Source organism: Pantherophis guttatus, chromosome 1 (genome assembly GCF_059756535.1).
Source record: "Pantherophis guttatus breed Tessera chromosome 1, ASM5975653v1, whole genome shotgun sequence".
Classification (NCBI taxonomy): Eukaryota; Metazoa; Chordata; class Lepidosauria; order Squamata; family Colubridae; genus Pantherophis; species Pantherophis guttatus.
In genome coordinates, this window is record NC_142063.1 from 188,276,430 (window position 1) to 188,295,566 (window position 19,137).

At 37.2% G+C, this 19,137-nt stretch overlaps 1 protein-coding gene across 6 annotated transcripts in view; it reads right to left on the minus strand.

The window, feature by feature from the left end:
• RUNX2 (RUNX family transcription factor 2) overlaps positions 1-19,137 on the minus strand; it is a 233,008-nt gene that overhangs the window by 137,328 nt on the left and 76,543 nt on the right. For all 6 annotated transcript variants that reach the window (XM_060689384.2, XM_034426777.3, XM_034426775.3 and 3 more), the window contains exons 4-5: positions 17,765-17,921; positions 7,336-7,440 (exon numbers count right to left, since the gene is read on the minus strand). In XM_060689384.2, coding sequence (XP_060545367.1) covers positions 7,336-7,440; positions 17,765-17,921 — 262 coding nt within the window. The remainder of the gene's footprint in view (positions 1-7,335; positions 7,441-17,764; positions 17,922-19,137) is intronic.

The window sequence follows — 19,137 nt, forward strand, 5'->3', positions numbered from 1 at the left end:
AGAAGACCTCTTAGGTCCCTTCCAACTCTGTTATTCTGTTATTCATGAAATCCAGAAATGTACTATTGTCTGAGGTGAAAACCCACCATATTATCTAAATTTTGCCTTATTATCTTAAATTTGCAGAAAAGTGCCTTCTCCATTCCTTTTTAGGACACTCATCTTTTCCACAGAAAATCTGAGGAAGCAAAGGAAATCCCTGGAATGCTACTGCTGAACATAAAGCTACAAAGCAATAAATAAAGCAGACCGTAAATGTGTAGATGATACAGAAGTCATCTTTTAGTTCCAAATTACTTGTTCAGAAGTAGAAACTGAAATTTGCTCATATAAATAACTGTCAACCAAAGGACAGGAGTTTTCAATTCTGTCTTTTAGCTTTGTAAGCTTGCATAATAGCATTTCACATATTATACAGACAGCTGAGTTTTATAGCCCACAGACCGTTGGAAGTTGCAATAATAATTCTCTGTAACATATATCCACTGAATTTACTCACTACATGTTAGGTGTACACATGTACCATTTTAGATGCTTATATTAACATCAATGTTATATAGAAAATGTCCTTGGTATCCCACATTAGCAGCCCTACAACACAGAAATTAAAGGAGCATGCAGTTGTGTGAAATGATTATTTTAAAGAATGTAAAAATTCAGGGAAAATTTTCCAAGATAAACAACTGCAATTTCAAGTAATGCATACCTCTGAACCTGAAACTAATCTGTGAACATTCAGAGCTGCTGCTCCCATTTACCAGTGAAAATCGCAGAACATTTGTTTTCTTCCCTGTACTTGCCAAGAGAAGGTCAAAGTTTCTTTCTTATAAACAAGTCTTACAAATTCATGATGTTCAGCATGATGTCATGTCTTAAAATGATAAGCTGGCAGCCCAAGGAACTGACATTCTGTAAAGATGTGCACAACTTTATGTTTATGCTACTTAGAATGAAGGTTCTAATAAGTCATCGTCTGTATTTCTTTAAAGAGGAGTTTTATAACTGTGATGAATCACAACGGCAAAAGATCAAAGTTTAAAAACATCAATGATGCCATGGGGTATTTTTTAATCTTGTAATGAATGATGATCATGTGCTCTTATGAAGTTGGTCCAACTGCCAACGCCAGATGTGTATATTAAGAAGTTGTTTGTGATGTGACAAGCCCTGGCTCAGCTGCCAGGGAAAGAGAGAGCAAGAATGAGGAATAGGATAACACGCTTCAGACATCGGAGTAAAATAAAGGCAGGTCCTGGCAGAAATGGGGACTGTTGATACATGTGTGTTATCTGAATTCCTAGTTAAAGAGGCTTGATAATTAGCCTCATTCACCTAGTTTTGTTTTGTTGGTGCCAGCTTAACTAATTTATTGCTATGATTAATTACCAATTTACTATGCAAATTAGTCTTGGAATTCTCAGGAGGAAATGAAATTTTAACATATTTCTCCACAAATTATTTAGATGGGGAAGTTAAAACGTTCTGTGGAGGTATGAAATGATTCTTGTCCAAGTTGAATCATGTTTTAAAATTGTTTCTGTATTTTTCTTTTCTGTTCTTTAAACTATCATTTGTTGACACAGTGTACTGGGTTTTCTGATATATTATTGTTATCCCAGATGGAGGTTTAAACAGTAGTTTATTCAAGCTGAATCAACCCAAACAATTCTTGAGATATTTCATTAAAAAGGAAGTTTAAAAGAAAACTAAAAATTCAGCTAGGTTATTCAGGCCATACCAGACTGAATGAAAAACGAAAGAAAGAATAAGAACAAGAAATGCTAATTAGAAAAAAGGAATCCAGAAGATAATAATAATGCTTTTTATTGCAATTGAATTCTCATATTTAATTCACTGGATTTGTTCTGCGGTAGTTATTGGCCCAACTCACACCTGCAGGATATCCACATTTGCCCAGATCTCTAACCCAGATCTTTATTAAAAAGTGAAATTAGATATTTTAAGAATCTGGGTAAAATATGGAGATCCCCTTTTCATCCATACTATGTCTCTAGCTTGGATATATTCAATCATTGGAGAAAAGGATCTAGAAGTTCCCATTAATAAATCTTATTTATTAAATGAATTAGATATGCTAAAGGTTTGTTGTAGTCATTATGTTTTCTTCTTTTGGTCCAAACAGAATAACAAGTAGATCAATCAGCGCCTTATTAAATATAGTCATATTTTGGGTGTGTTTTTTTCATATTTTAAAACATATATCCAGCTATTTTGAGAACTAGCCAGTTCTTTACAATTGTGAAACTTAGGGAACTTGATTTGCTACCCAAAGCATATCTTTCAAGAAATAAATTCTATAGATCAAAATGTAGCCTTTTTTAGGTGGAAAGATGCTTTATGCCAGGAGTTCCAGGGTCATTATAAATTTTTTCTTCATATGGAAGGATGTACTATTTGGCATATAACATTCCTAGCAATATTTTACACGTGGAAGTCTTTTTGTTGAAATATTTCCTCCATGCTGGGCTAACACATGTTGCTCTGGTGGCCAAATTAACTTTTCCCCACATTCAGAAATTGCCTTGCCTGTTTAGAAATTTCCCATTTCAAAGGTATATCAGAATAACTATGCAGGCTTCCAAATGGGAAGAAATAAATTAATTCCAGATGTCAAAAATTGTTAGTGTTCCACAAGGGACAACATTCTTTCAGAGTCAATAAAATGCTAGCAGTTGCATGTGAGAGAAGAGCCTTTTTCAATAGCAGTAAATTTAGTAGAGATTAATGAAGTAAACAGGAAAGCCTTGTGCTATATGATGAAAACAGACTTTACATGGGCAAGCAAACTTTATATTTACTGAGAAAATAAGAGTTTCTAATAATTCTCCATTGTTAATCAGAAAAAATAAGGAGAACAATAAGGAGAAGTGGCAACTGGATTGCTCTTCTGCAATACTTCAGAAAATAGAACTGATCTTATTCATCAAAGGCAAGCAAATGACTGAAATGATCCTTTTAGAAGAATTCACATTTTTATTAATGTGGTTATTCTTCAAATAATAGTTAATCTCTAACTTAAATACAAGCATGCTTCATCAAACAACTTCAGTTTTTAATTAGCACCAAAAAGAAGGATTTAAGATTGTCGTATCAAGATATTTGCCTTATAAATGGCACTGATTATTAATTGAATTTTTTCAAAGACAAAGGCAGACAGATAAACCAGGATGGATTAACCAGGTCTGACTGTGCACATCAAAAAACACAATGTACAACAATCTGGAACATGACCAAACCACTGTCATTGAAAATCTCATTGTCTTGCAAGTACATTTTTATTCCTGAAGGAATGTACATATGATATACAACAGAAGCAGAAACATGCTACCTGCTCGACCCTATACTACAATAAACAATCCAAGTAGTGCACTAACTAGCTATAAGAAGCTTCCAAGATCAGTAAAGTATTGTTAAGATTAGCACGCACCCAACTTGTGAGCAAGTCACTTTTAAGGCCTCATATTCTACTGTTTTTTCTGGAACTCCATCCAAAGGAAAGACAGGAACAATCATTCTCTGTGTCCTACTCTCTTCCAGACAGCCAGTTTCCACCCCACCAAACAGGCTGCTAGCTACAATATTGAGTCACACAGGAGATCTAGCTGTTATAAATACCATAACAGTTTAGTCAAGCCTTTTTCCCTTTATATTATTTTGCCTGGTTGTACTTTAAAAAAAAAATCAAATGATCTTAATAATAGTTGGTTTTGATCATATGTGGATCTCATAGGTCTTTCCAGAACTTTGGACTTGGAAATTAGTATACGCCAATTAATATACACAACTTCCCCAGTTCATCCATTCTCATTCTAGGATACCAGCTTGCGGTCTGTTCCCTTCTTTACTGAAAGTGAAATGTAGGTGTGCAATAGACCAAAATATTGGGTTCAGAAACCTTGCCAGATGAGGACTGTGACTGAGCAACTCTATGGGTTTATCTTAACCATTGGTTGGCCAATATACTTTAAATTGCAGTACATTAAGGAACTGGCCTTACTTCCTTGAACACTATAAACACTATAAACTATAAACATTATAAACACTATAAACCAGGAGGACTGAAAAAGGGTTTCAGAGGTGGTGAATACTGCAATAAAGATCATCCCCTTCGTGTTAATAATAGAAATAGTGAAACCATTTCTGACAAAAGATTTAATTTAGATCTGATGGATTTTGAACTCCATAGAGTTGGTCAAATTGCTAATCATGTAGATCCATTTCAGCTTTGCTAGGTGAATGTGCCTTGATGGATAACTAATTTTTTGGCTTTTAGTGTCACAGCCACCATGGTATCCATCTGTACAATCTGTAAAATGCTAAAGCATTTCCAATCCTAGTTGTTTAGCTGGAGGGGAGAAGATGGTGCTTCTGAAATTTACACCATGGTTGCTGGGCATGGAAATTTCATTTTGCCTCCCGTGTTATTAATGTGTGTGAAATCACTAGGGGATCTCATTTGGAGATTTATGTTAACGTATCACCAACTTGCAGATACAAGGACATTTCTATTTCTTCCAACCGCTGGTTTCCTTAAAATAGTAAAAGTTCTGGAAGCTAATGCTTCTGTTATTTTCAGATTTCATTGGTTTGTTTTATGTATCCACTAAATTTGAGATTTACTAGATTGAGATTTTATTGTCTATCCCTATCTCTTTGCTTGTGTTACTTTGATTAATAGTTTTTCTGCTATTCTTGTTTTTTATTCATGCTTTCTCATTTTCATTACTTATGTATAATTGATATTGAAAGCAATGTAAAAATGAGTTTAAAAAATAACCCATGTTTTCAACCCCTTAACTGCCTGCAAGAAAAAACCTTGGACTGAATGATGATCAGCTTTTGAGTTTCCCCAGTTCTCATAGGCTTCATGGAGTATGGACAAGAAACAGGTTTTCACAGAGTCCCTCCCCAGAAACATAATTGGCCCAACTGACTGGTCCAAAAGTAGTGTAGTGGATTATTTCAATTTCAATCAATTGTTCATCATCAATTACAGACTGATATTTATAATTGGTCCCAACTGTTATCTTTAACAAACTTGTTAAAGCTGCTTTGTTTGAACATATTTTTGGCTTTTAGTTATTCTTAGGTGCCTTGTTAATATGCTTTTTTCTTATTATACATGTTTATATTAAATATTTAATCTTACTGTTGCCTGCTCATAATCTGACAGGATTGGGACAAGATATGTACACTGGAAATAAGTAACAATTATCTTGCCCCCAGAGGGCACACAGGCTTCCCAGAAGTGACCATAGAAAGAATTAGGGCAAGAATGTGTTTTGATTGATCATGGCACTATATCATTTTTTACTTAGATACTATACACAAATGATATTTTATTGTGGGAATCTTTTGTAACTCACTTTTGGGAGTGGCTGTAGTTCTAAATTTAATAGAAATATTCAAAATTGATGAGTTTGTCAAGTCTCTGGTTCAGAAACTAAATCTGTGGATTAGGACAAATAGGAAAGAAGTACCAAACCTGGTACATAATGAGTGAAGGGATGGGACAAGGAAGAGATATTGAACCTAATATTTTGTATAAAGTATAAATCAAATCTAAACCCAAATAGCCAATATATGGAGAAAATATAAATTATATTTTATATTCTTGGGATTTTTGTAATATATTGTGTACTATCCAGTAATGGGTTTCAATTTTGGCTGTTACCGATTTGTTCATGGGCGCGCACACACTTGTGCCCATGATGTTTCTGTGTGTTGTGGCCCCACCCTCTGAGCCTGTCCCATCGGAGGAAGAAAGCTCCGAGCATGAGGAAGAGGAGTCAGCCAGGCCTCCCTCTCCAGGCCCCTCCCCTCTGGCATTGTCTCAAGTGCCGGCCGAGGGAGAGGAGACAGCTGGTTCGGATCAGAGTGATGAAGAAACATCATTCCTGGACGCACGCCTCCGAAGGCGTGATAAACGTTTGCAGCAGCTTAGGAGGCGTGCTAGGGATTAGAACTGAGTCACTGGACCACACCCCAGAGACTATATAATAGAGGGTGGTGGTCAAGGATCCTTGTGACGAACAAAGCAAATCTTGGATAGTCACTAAAGCCTCGTCTGGAACTGCTGAGAGAAAGATTTAAAGTGTCGGACATTTGGACTCTTGAGTATTTATCTTTCTGTTTTACTTTGAAAATAAAGTCACTTGGCAGACGGTGTGTCTATCGCTGCCAAGTGAGAGATAAGACCTGGGTGCGTTCCAAAGTGTTTCCTTAACCCTCGACTGGCTGTGTTGGTGTGTGTGTGGGTACGGGGACAGATCATCGTGCATGCGCAGAGACGTCCAGATGGGTGGGCGGAGCATACCACCTCCACTACCAGTTCGCCCAATCTGGGGTGAACCGGTAGCAACCCACCACTGGTACTATCTACTACAGGTGCTTTGTAATTATTTTGGTGGCAAACACAAATTTTGCTGAGAAATTTGAGATGCTGAGAAAAATCTCATTTTTCAGGATGGTAAGATTAGGGTGAAAATATGCTTTAAAAAGAGAGCAAAAATTCTTAAGTAACAAATTAGGATGTTCTTTTTCCCCCCGTATACTGAATACTACTTCCTTACAAAATCTTGAGCATGCTCACTCAGATCTTGAAAATTGGCATTTTCAACTATACAGAGAACTAAAAACATATTAACACTTGGATCTTATACAGAAACAAAAGCCCACTTAGCAGTTTGAGACAATGTGAATACAATATTATGAACATTTAACCTGAACCTTCAGATATGAGATACAAAACGCAATTTCCATATCTTACTGAATTCAATAGAAAACTGGAGATCAGGTTACTACTTCTAGATTGTTTAGGATGATTTACAAAAGTTGCCAAGAAAATGATTATTTGTAATAATTTGTATTATTAATTATATTGTGATGAAAGGCCCAGATGATTTTGACAAGTTATATTCACAGTGGAGAAATCTCCTAGAAAGGTGATCTAGTAGAGAAAAACTAATCTGAACTCTACGAGTACCACTTCATTCAAGTATCAAACTGTGAGGAAAGTAATCCATGTAATTTTGATTTCAGAAGACTAAAAGACAAAATAACCTACAACTTCAAGCTAAAATTCATGAGATACCAAAGAAATAATCAAAAATGAAAAAATTCATTCTTGGATTGCTTACTTACACTCACTCTAAACTTGCATACTACAGCAATCTGCCTCAAAGCTCAAGACTTGAGAAATAAGGCTGGATGTGTGAGGTGAAGAAACTAAATATTGAAAACAAACTATAACTAGTTATTTCACAGATTATTTATACTGTATCCTAGATCACAAATGGAGAACATAGTACTTACTCCGTGGTTCCCTTGGTCCATCTACTGTCACTTTTATAGCTCTGTGATATGTAGCAACTTGAGGAGGATTTGTAAGGACAGTTATTGTTAGAGTAAAACTTTTCCCTGTTAAAAAAAAGGAAGAAAAAATAGAAATTACTATAGAAATGTTTGCATGAAATCTAAAAAATATAAAATATTAATTTTATATTTGGAATGGAGAAAAGAAATATGTCCTCTTCACTAATTGTGAAATTCAGCCAAGTATCACAAATGTTAAAAAAAGGATTTTTATATCAGATCATGAGGTAGTGGCAATAATTACAAGTAATATCTTCTTCAAGAAAAAGGACATTTTTGCTTGAAGAGCAAACTGCTTGTAAGTGATTCTTTCAGGACATGTTCAGATCACCATTTTTAATGCTGCAATGTATAGCTACCATCTAGGTGAATCAGTCACAGAAACTAAATGGAACATGTCAGTTAAGGTGTGAACAGAACTTAGTCTTTTCACAGGCCCTGTCCATTGTGGCAGGTAGGATGGAACACAGCTCAACCTGTAGAACTAGGAATGCTGAAAAAGTCACCAGAGTAAAATTCTTTCAATAGGTTGAGTGCATGTATTTGTAGAACATTGTGGCTCACATCACAGGGCCTCAAAGAAAGATAAGCAAGGAACATGGAAGGAAATACATTAGATATCTAGATTGATTTTCTTGTAGAAGAACACAATATGTATGTTTCCTTGACCTTTTAGAGAAAAGCTGGGATAGTATTGCCACATATAAATCATAAGAGCCTTGGTGGCACAGTGGTTAGAACCAGGGGTGGGTTCTAAATTTTTTTACTACCGGTTCTGTGGGCGTGGCTTATTTTGTGGGTGTGGCTTAGAGGTCATGTGACTAGGTGGGCGTGGCTAGCTGGTCAGTCATTTCTGGAAGGTCCTCGCACTTACGACCAGTCCTCGCACTTACGACCCGACTCATTTGTTTGCTTTTAACACTGATCAGCTGTAGGATGGCCCTTTGAAGCCCTGCGGCTAGAGTTTAAACAGTTTTTTTCCCTCTAGTCATCAGCTGGGACTCAGGAGGCAGCAATAGATTGGGGGTGGGACCAAATAAAAGGTAAGAATAACGTGGGTGGGGCGGTGGGGGGGAGGGCGGGGGGGAGAACCGGTTCGGTGATGTCATATCGTCACCGCTACCGGCTCGGCCAAACCGGACCAAACCGGGAAGAACCCGGAGGAGCCTTGGTAGTACAGTGGTTTAATGCACCCTGTAATTAACACAGCTGCCTGCAATTTCTGCAGGTTCGAATCTTACCAGGCTCAAGGTTGACTCAGCCTTCCATCCTTTCTAAAGTAGGTTAAATGAGGACCCAGTTTGTGGGGGCAATAAGCTGACTTTGTATAAATATACAAAAGTATGAAGGCTATTGCTTAACGCATTGTAAGCCGCCCTGAGTCTCCGGAGAAGGGCGGCATATAAATCAAATAAAAAAAAAAAACCCCACCACTGGTTACAACACAGTACTTCAGGCTACTTCTGCTGACTGCCAGCTGCCAACAGTTTGGCAGTTTGAATCTCATCAACTCAAGGTTGACTCAGCCTTCCATCCTTCCTAGGTGGGTAAAATGAGGACCCAGATTGTTGGAGGCAAGAGGCTGACTCTAAACCGCTTAGAGAGGGCTGTAAAGCACCGTGAAGCAATATATAAGTCTAAGTGCTATTGCTATTGCTATAAATAAATACGCATACAAACTAACTACAAGAGCTAAGGGCCTTGTAACCCTTATAGCTAAATCTATGGAAGAGCAAAATCCACAGCAGATCAGTACCTTTCTAAGGCCCCTAAAATAATGAATAACTGTTCAGTTCTCCAGAGCTATGCATCAAGAAAAGAAGAAAGCTTCCTTGACGTTAAAAGATCTACATCAATCACGGTCTTCACTTTACAAAGTAAATATAGACTTAACTGAATTCAGTTCAATTTTGTTTTGTTTCAGAAAAAAAGAGAGAATATTAGTATCTTAAAAAATATAAAAGAACTAAAAAGGACAGGTTCTAAAGAGAAATATTCAGCATTAAATTATACTTAATTAGTATTCATCATTTTCAACTCCAAAATTCAGTCCCAAATAATGCCTACTTGTATATGCTGCATACAAGGGCTTGAGGAAACATTAGGGAAGATTACAAGTAAGGTGTACAGAACTATATATTGTATATTAGGGACAAATTTCACATGCAAATAATCTGTTATTTTAACTATAGAATTCAATGAACTAAGTGAATACATATGATGTCAATTACATTCACGCTTATCTGCACACACTTAGAGGAACAAAATAATAAAGTGGATACTCAAAGTGAAGAAGAGTAACAATGAAGAAAAACTTTCCCTAGCGAAGTAAGACCCAGGATTGCTGTTAGCTGAAAGAAACCGGCTTGCAAAGCCACAAGATGAAACTGTTTCCTGAAGAGAAGGTTGGATTCAAACTCCAAACACATTCTTACATCTTTGGGATTCAAAGCAAGTATGGAGATGTGTGGGTACACAGGATGCTACGCTACAGCACAGCAGCTTTCCATTGCATCAGGGGTTCAGCTTTGAGAAAAGCAAGCAATGTCTCATGAACATAGCTAAAATGATCTCTTCCTACAGACAGAGTGTGAATTGCAGTGGCCATGAACATCTGCAGCATGCCTGTGGCAATATGGAACAAACTGTATTATTATTATTACTTCAGTCATGACATATGGACTGGATTGGACTGATATAATTTGCCCTCCAAAGAAAGCCAAATTCTACTCCAGCACTTACTGCAAGGGAGATTTGCTCAATTGAGGAGAATTTCTCTTTCTCCTGCTGTTTAACTGAAAGAAATGTGCTGTTTTTACATTTGACTTCACATGGTTTTATCATTTAATTTGACTTTATCATAATACATAGAACTAATATATATTACTTCTGGGAGCCATAACAGAGTTTCCTATGTTCAATATGCCTGAGGTAACAGGAGGCTAATGATATAATTCACAAAGAAAATGAGAGATGGTTCCCCTTTCCCTGGACCATATTCCAGCTATTAAATCTTAAAGAAACTATCTGCCCAGGGTAAGATTGTGCTTTAAATGCATAAAATGTATGTTCCACTGGAAATCCCAATTACCATAATAGAAATTCTGCAGTTAAGATGGATGTGGTGCCCTGCAACTCTGCAAGTGTTAGGAAACGGAAAACAGCCTACAGAGAACAGACAGGATCTTCACCCAGGGAAGTCTGTGGCCTTTGTTCTGCGAGTCACTGACAGTTCTAATCAGTGAGATATGCAACTGTTAATCATTTCAGATAGTCAAAACTGCAAACTGTTTCAAGACAGGAAGAGGTGGGCGTGCAACAGTGACTCAATGCAACAGTCAGCTATCTCATGGCTTATGGCTCACTTTGCCTCCTGCTTTACCAGAATCTTTAAAAGATTTTATAAAATACCCAAGCCATCTAGGGACTTTGGATTTCTACCTATTCTATCCCACTTTATGGAACTCCAAGAATATTAATGAAAACACAAAATGTTAAGAAAATGTAGCAGCACTAAATGTAATACATTATTTCAAAGTCTAATACAAAACAGGAAGTGTGACTGAGTGGGGCATGTGTGGGTGTGCAAAGGCACACGCATGTATAATACAGAACAGGTCTGTTGCTGTCTCATTCAGCTTTCAAGGCTTCCTGTCACATCATTTATTATCACCCATGTGGTTTCAGAACATTTGGAGAAACCTTACTCCAAAAAGAGAGAATGTAATAGTAAACGTCCAATGTAACAGTCACACACAAAGAGAAGGCCTGCTTGTTCTCAGTGCAAGCTGACTTGCTCAGGCAATCCATCTGACTACCACAGCACAGTTTATGCTGTAAAATCTACTCAGAGGGCAGGGAGGGTTGTTGAGATCTTTAAAAAATACATAATATGGTAGACAGAAATATGGCAGACAGAAATAAATGCTCCTTGAAAGAAGTCAGCTGTCACTACCTTCGTTTGAAAAAGGCAGAAAACTCTTATTTTAACCGATTTGCCTTTCTAGTCCTGATCACTGACTTTAATTTGAATGTTTTCCTTTTTTTAGACTTTCTTAATTTTAGCATACCTTATTTTTTATAACAGTACCTTTGGGCATCGCTTCAAATATTTTTGGAGTACGGAATGTACTAATCAATTCTAGAAATGAATAACCCCCATAGTATAAGGCACTAAAATAATGCAGATGCTTTTTGAGAATATATCTGAACAGGTCAAAGAAGCCTGTGTTCAGATTTAAGGATCTGTGGGGAACTACAAGAAAATCTGTTTAATTAAGCTATAAGAGGAAGATACTTGGTGTGCTTTTATTATATTCTGCCACATCAAAATACTTTTTTTTTAAAAAAAAAGCAATTCTATAGCCCTTGGGACCGTCTCAAGCATAGATTTCTAACAAGTGGGTAATCTGATTATACAGGCCTTTTTCATACCAGCTACCAGGAATGGTACTTGCCAAAGCTGGAAAACAGTCCCTCCAACCAACCATCATTCCACAGGGATTTTAGACCAATTATCTAACTAGCCTTTCCTGTTTTCCTTCCCATTCCTTGTTTATGGGAAGAAAAACTAAAAACCAAAATGGAAGCAAAAAGAGGGGCCAACCTTTCTCCAGCTTTGCAGAACGAGTTTCTCATAATTTAAGATTCTTAGGCTATACAAAACACCTACAAAATAAAAAGCGTGAGCTAGACAGAAGCATGGCACCATTTTGAGAGCATAAAATTCTTAAATCACTGGGATTTTAAAAATTGTGGATCATGACAATATTCTTTTACCACCAGACCTTTTCGCCTTCCTCATTAAACATTATTTCTGAAAGCAAATGATTCCTTTTAGAAATTTAATATGAACTCAGTGTCTAGGATCGTGATGGCGAACCTATGGCACGCGTGCCACAGGTGGCATGTGTAGCCATATCAGTGGGCATGCCAACTCAGTTCTGGCGCGTAGGTGCGTGCTGGCTAGCTGATTTTCGGGCCTTCTGGGCCCACCAGAGTAGGGAAACAGGCTGTTTCCTCCCCCCAAAGGGCCTGGGGGTGTGGGGAAGGCTCGTTTTTCTTTCTCACCTGGCTCCAGATCCTCTCTATGCATCTGGGGAGGGTGAAAACAGCCTTCCCCACCCCCTCGGAGGCCCTCCAGTGGCCTGAAATGGCCCATTTCCCAGGACAGGAAGTGACGTTTTTTGCTTTCCCCAGCCTCCAGAGACTCCTAGAGAGGCCTTGAGTGCCATCTTTATTTTCATTCTTTGGGAGGGACTTAATGGAAAATAAATATGGAGAATGGCTGTAATGTTTAAGAATCAAAATATTCTCACTCAGAACATTTTGAATAATGCTCCGTTTCATAACAAACAAACAAAACCATGTAGAAAGATGTAGAGAACATTCTGCTCAGGGTTAGTTAGAAGGGATGTTGAAAACTTTAGTACTTTTGTATGTGTGTGTCTACAGAGCAATATTTTCTTCTGATTTTTTGAATAGTTGAATAGTTTTATCTGTGTTCTGTGTTTTAAAACATCTAACCAAATTCTATTTCTATATGATTCTTGAGTAAATTACTTTTCTCTTGGCCACAATGGTTTACTTGCTTGGAAACAGATGTTTTGTGGTTGGCCATGCCATGGCTCCTGGGCTGGGGGAGCCTTCCACTGCAGCTATTGAGCTAGAACAGTCATGACACGTTCTTAGAATTCCTGTGCCCACTGGCCAAAACATTACCCTAGTGTGCTAAAGATACAATTTGGACTCTTAGGCAGTTACGTAATTATAGCCAGCTACCCAAGCCAAAAGTTTAACCAGGCTAATTTAACTCTTACAATTTGCTTCAAGGATTACTTGGAAGTTACCTAAAGAATTTCTGTCAATGGGGCTGGAGCCTCTGTTTAAGAGCATATAATTATCTAAAGTAACTGATTATAGTGAAGTTAGACCAGATTTGTACAGATAGTCCTTGACATACGACCACAATTAAGCCCAAATTTTGTGTTGCTAAGCAAGACAATTGTTAAGTGAGATTTGCCCCATTGTACAACCTTTCTTGCCACAGTTGTTAAGTGAATTACTTCAGTTGTTAAGTTAGTAACGTGGTTTTTTTAATGAATCTGGCTTCCCCATTGACTTTGCTTGTCAGAAGTTTGCAAAAGGTGATCATGTGACCCTGGGGCACTGCAAGTGCTACAAATACTTGTCATTAGCCAAGCATCAACTTTTGATCATTTGACCATGGGGATTCTGCAGCAGTCATGTGAAAAATGGTCGTAAGTCACTTTTTTCAGTGCTGTTGTAACTTCAGTCACTAAATGAATGGTTGTACATCTAAGATTCCCTGTAGATATGTTCCCTGAATTGACGTATGAATAGTAAATAATATCGGATTACAGCATAATTAAAAGTAATATGAAAAGCCAATGTAAGAAGTAGATAACTGGAATAAAGGGAGGAGTGCATATCTGTGCATTGATAAATAACTATAGGGAAAATGTATTCCTTTGAGGACAGGAAATAACACATGACTGGAAATGTCTTATGGAATTTACCAACTCCTTTGGCTGCCTTCCTATTTCCTCTCTCCTTCTGCAACTATTAATATGCTTCAAAAGACCAGATCAGGCAACTGAAAGCGGATAAAGTGATTAGAGAAGTTAGTGATGGCATAGGGTAGTAGGTAAACAGCTGAGCAGGCCTTTCTAAGTATTTGCACAGCTAGATTAGATAAAAATGCAGAAGAGGATTTCATGTGAGGTTAGAGAAATGATGAAGTCATGATAAACAAGGAACATATGGGAGACCAGAGACAGCCCAGCAAGTCGACTGGTAATTTAGACTGTGACTTCAATGAAAAAGAAAGAAATAAAATTAGAAACACATAAAATAAGTATGGACATTCTATTTCCACCATATAGGAAAACAAAAACACTAACTGAAAAAAATGTTTCTATTTTCAAAGTTTATGTAACCTGCAGTGGTTCCTTCCTAGAAGTTGACTCTTCTTAAAGCCCTCTTGCCTTTCTCTTTGAGTCAAGTGAGAGCAGCAGAGTCCCCTGGAGTCTTGCCAATGGGCCTGGTCCTTAAAACAGGAGATGGTTTTTCAAAGCAATCTGATCTGTGATTGCCAGAACAAAGTTCTTCAGTCGGTGTAAATTTGCATGTTTGACCTTGTCTGATTTTTATCTGAATGTATGTTTCAGTACGGTTACCTGGACCTTGGCTACAAGGCTACCACAGACCAGATACGGTGTCGACTTAGCCAAGAACATTCTTGCTGTGTGTAGATCATACGAGCTCCTGTTTGCTACTACTGTTTCCTTTCCTGCTATTTTAAGCAGTATCATAAAAATCCTTCATGATAACTCTTTTCTTTCATTTTCTCTGCTCTGTGTCTGAGAGACAAGTCTGGACCAATTTCTCCATCCTGCCTCTGGCAGCAAATGCAGCTAGCATTTCGGATTCTCTACCAAATCCCAGCTGCTTCAAAGGAAATACCCTACTTTCTTCTGTTAAGATCATAAGAAATAGAGGAGGAGGGGGTCAGCTCTGTTTGGACATAATTATACTTCATCAAAAGAAGCTTTCTTCATCTTCCATGCGTGAAAAGTCTGCAAGCAGTTAAGTCTGTCTCCCTCCCCCTTTCTTTCTTTCTTTCTTTCTTTCTTTTTTCTTTCTTTCTTTCTTTCTTTCTTTTTCTTTTTCTTTCTTTCTTTCTCTCTCTCTCTCTTTCTTTTTCAATCATTTTTCTTTCTTTTTTTAATATAAAAATTGCTATTTGGGAAAGTAGCCAAAACATGGAAAGCTAATGTAGGAAAACTGTGCAAACACCCTTTGTTTGCCTTTGAAGTTCTTTGAATAAATATGTCAAACAGTTTCTAAAATACATCATCACTTTTTCTAGATTTTACTCATATTGATCTGAGTAAACTTCTCGCTGATGGGATGTAAATGTGGGGAATAATCACAATGATTCTCTAATTACTCATTTCATTTCCTTTGTGACAGTTAAAGAAGATAAGGGGAGAGAGAGAGAGAGAGAGGGAGGGAGGGAGGGAGGGAGAGAGAGTGGGGGGGGGATAAACCTTTTCCTCCACTGAATTTTGAAACACATGTTCCATCATATTTATGTTTGTTTTCAGCAATAATTATATGATGGAACCACTATACTTCTTTTGCAAACCATCATGTTTTACAAGCCAGAGATCTTTCAAGTACAATCAATCAACATAAAGACAAATCAAAATGTAATATCAAAATGTTATTAAAGGGGAACAAAATCTTATAAAAAGTGTAAGGCCTTTCCTTCTTATCCAGAAAGACAGTGATTTTTATTATTATTATTAAGTTGTATTATCTTTAAAGTTGTATTTTATCATTCACAATTGAAATCAGCCTGGATGCATAAAGTGTTGATCATATTCTTAAAAGTAAAATTTTCAGCTAGGAGTAAGAAGAACAGCAATGCTCTGCAATCTGAGTGAAAGAATTAAGATACTGATTGAAATTCTGATTGTGGACAGTGATGCCTTTGTTCCCAGATTTGCATTTGTGTTAATGACATATCCAGAAAATTCTGAGGTTTCTATTTTCCAGTATCTGTTTTAGTTTTGAACACAGGATTAGACCCAGAGTTACCTGTGCTCTGAGTTCAAGTGCAAACACTATGCTGAAGCAGCCTTCCTCACAAGCATAAAGTTACTAGGCCATGGTATCTTTTTGGACGGTGCCTTCAGACTTGTCTATTGTACTTAAATTTATAACTAGCCTTTACCTCCTATTTCAGAGAAATAAGTCATATGCCAAATCTAGCAAGGTTTACCTTACCTTGAGCTTTGCACCGCTATCCTTGCTTCAGGAAGTGTTGTGGAGTAAATTTTAACTTGAGCCAAAATTTTATTTACAACTAATGCAATGTGGTGAGCAAGTATTGCTGCCTTTAGGGATTTTGTTTGCTTATTTTGAGTTATCCACTTAGCTATTACCTTCATTTCTCATGCAACTAGCAGAATTCCAAATAGAGACTTATTGGTATAAAAGCAATATTGGGATTAATGATGGTCTTCTGTAAGAGCAATGACTAACTCATTAAATCAGTGGTGTAGTCACTGAGATGGACAGCTATATAAATTTGTTTTGTATATTTAGTAGAAAAATAAGATAGGTAGTCAACATTCCCCCTTATTCTCACCTATGTGACAGCTGCAAACATATTTTTTTTCTCTGGCTATCCACCAGAATCCTCAATCTTGTTTCTGCCTCCTTCTATGCTTCCTTCTGGATTTCCAGCTATAGTAACTGAGAACATGACATGGAGAAGAATTTTGTGTATTTATTTAACCCATTTATATAGCTGCTCAAGTCTAGGCATAAAACCTTTACAAATGGGTCTAATTAACATCCCCTTAGTGGTTTTCAGAGACAACCTTTTCTGAGAAAGACCCATAGAAGTCTTGTGATACCTTGTGGAGTTTTCCCTTACAATTTAATTGAAGACTGGGAAACCATGGAAGCTGCAAACTGCTTAGGAAGAAGAGTATATTCACACAATCACAGATATGCATTGCTTGGCCTCTTCGTAATTAAATAAATGCAAAAGCATTACACCACCTCCGTGAGAACATTCAACTTCCTAACCTCCCTTGAAAGAATGTCTGAATTAAATTCTCTTTTATCAAATTGAAAGAAAAGTTGATAGAGAAAAGCAGGAGAACTTTTCTGCTCAAAACCTATTTAGAAAGTACTTTGAATGGATTCACAAAAAGTCAATTACATCAAAACCAGAGGAAACTGCTTATAAATACACCAGCACCCAATACTAAAATTGGAAAATATATGATAATTCTTCTACTAGAACCAGGAAATGTTTTTATTATTAAGACTGTAATCCTATGCATGTTTATTTGAAAACAATTCCCTGAATCCAGTAAGACAACCTAACTGTTTTTTGGATCTGGCAACACGTTTAATAGATTTTTTTTCCTCCTCAACATTTCCATAAGTGAAAAATTGCAAAGTGAACTGTGTACCAAAAGAGAAACATCATCATGCTTCCTTTCAACCCATTTGCTGACATCAGAAAGCAATCTCCCCTCAAAATCCAGATTCTTTCCTTCCTCCCTCCCCCTCTCTTCTTTCCTCCTTTTCTTCCTTCCTTCCATTCATATACATTACACACACACACACATATCCATCCATCCATCCTTCCATAGGAAAACAATCCTGTAGTAGGTGACCAAGCCTAGTTTAAGAATGTTGCAGCCTACATTTAACCTATAAATGAAAGTTTAATAGTAGTGGATTAATAGATAATGGATTCCTTTTTAGATCTTGACTGTGATTTCAGTTGTTGATTTAAGAAATCTATAATGAAATTATTTACCTCTTCCACTTCTGCCAACGAATCTCAGGTCATTAAACCGCGCCACTTGATTCTTCATTACAGCTGAGGCATTCCTCAGCTCTGCAGAATAATTTTCATCATTTCCAGCCATGACTGTGACCACTGTCCCATCAGGGACTTCTCCTAAAGCCACCACCTAAGACAATAAAGACATAACAATAATTTCTTAATTTCTCAAATCAACCACTAAATACTTGTTAGTTAGTGTTACTTGCACCCTTTAATTATATCAGCAGAAGAGGGGAAGGTTCAGGCAAATCATGACCATTATTTTCCAAATGATTATGATTCCACTCCTTGAGATATGAGCACATTTGTAACAGGAAGCAGCCATTCAGTGGCCTCTTGGATATGGGGCTCTGGTTTCTGCTCTACAGCATAAATTATGCACATAGGCTATCTGCAATAGACTTGAATCCAATGCATGCAAGAGTTGAACAAGATGAACTGGTAGGTTAAGGCCACTCTATAATTTCACAGGTTTGTTGCTCATGAAACTTCCATAGTCAAATAGGGCTGGCGCAATGGTTAGAATGCAGTATTGCAGGCTAACTCTGCCAACTGCCAGCAGTTCGAGTCTCACCAGCTCAAGGTTGACTCATCCTTCCATTCTTCCGAGGTTGGTAAAATAGGGTCCAGATTGTTGGGGGCAATATGCTGACTCTGTAAACAGTTTAGAGAGGGCTGTAAAGCACTATGGAACAGTATATAAGTCTAAGTGCTACTGCTATTGCTATAAACACCAAGTCTTCAATTGCTATATTACAGCAATAGGTCACAGCATTGGCAATCATGACACTGGAGGTGATGTCATATTGATATGAATTTGCAAAATCCCAGTTTTGCAGCCCTCAGAACTCACCTTGATCATGCTTTTTTTAAAAAAAAAAAACAAGCAGTGCAAATGGCTGCCTTTTAATGGCTGTATTAAAACAGTAGTATAAGCCCTAAAATAAATATATCAAACAACCAATGAAAAACTGCTTAACTTCCCCAATACCCCTCCTCCCAGATGTATGATATCATTACACCATCCCCACAAAATGGTTAAGAGCGGATCTTGGCTTTCAAAGACTGCTAAGTCAGCATACCTCCAGAAACCACATGGGATAGAATAGATAAAATGGTGACCTCCCATGCTTTAATTCTAAAGGAAAGAAGATGTTTGCATGGCAATATGCTGATTCTTAGGATCCCTATATCTGTGTATTCCACTATAGTCTTCACATCCAAGTTTCACTGATGGAATAAGTCTCTGTTTAATTTTGTTTTAAATAACACAAAGCAAAAGAAGATAAAAGTCTTCTAGTTTTCATTATTATGGAAAAAACATTGAAAAATATGAGAACTAT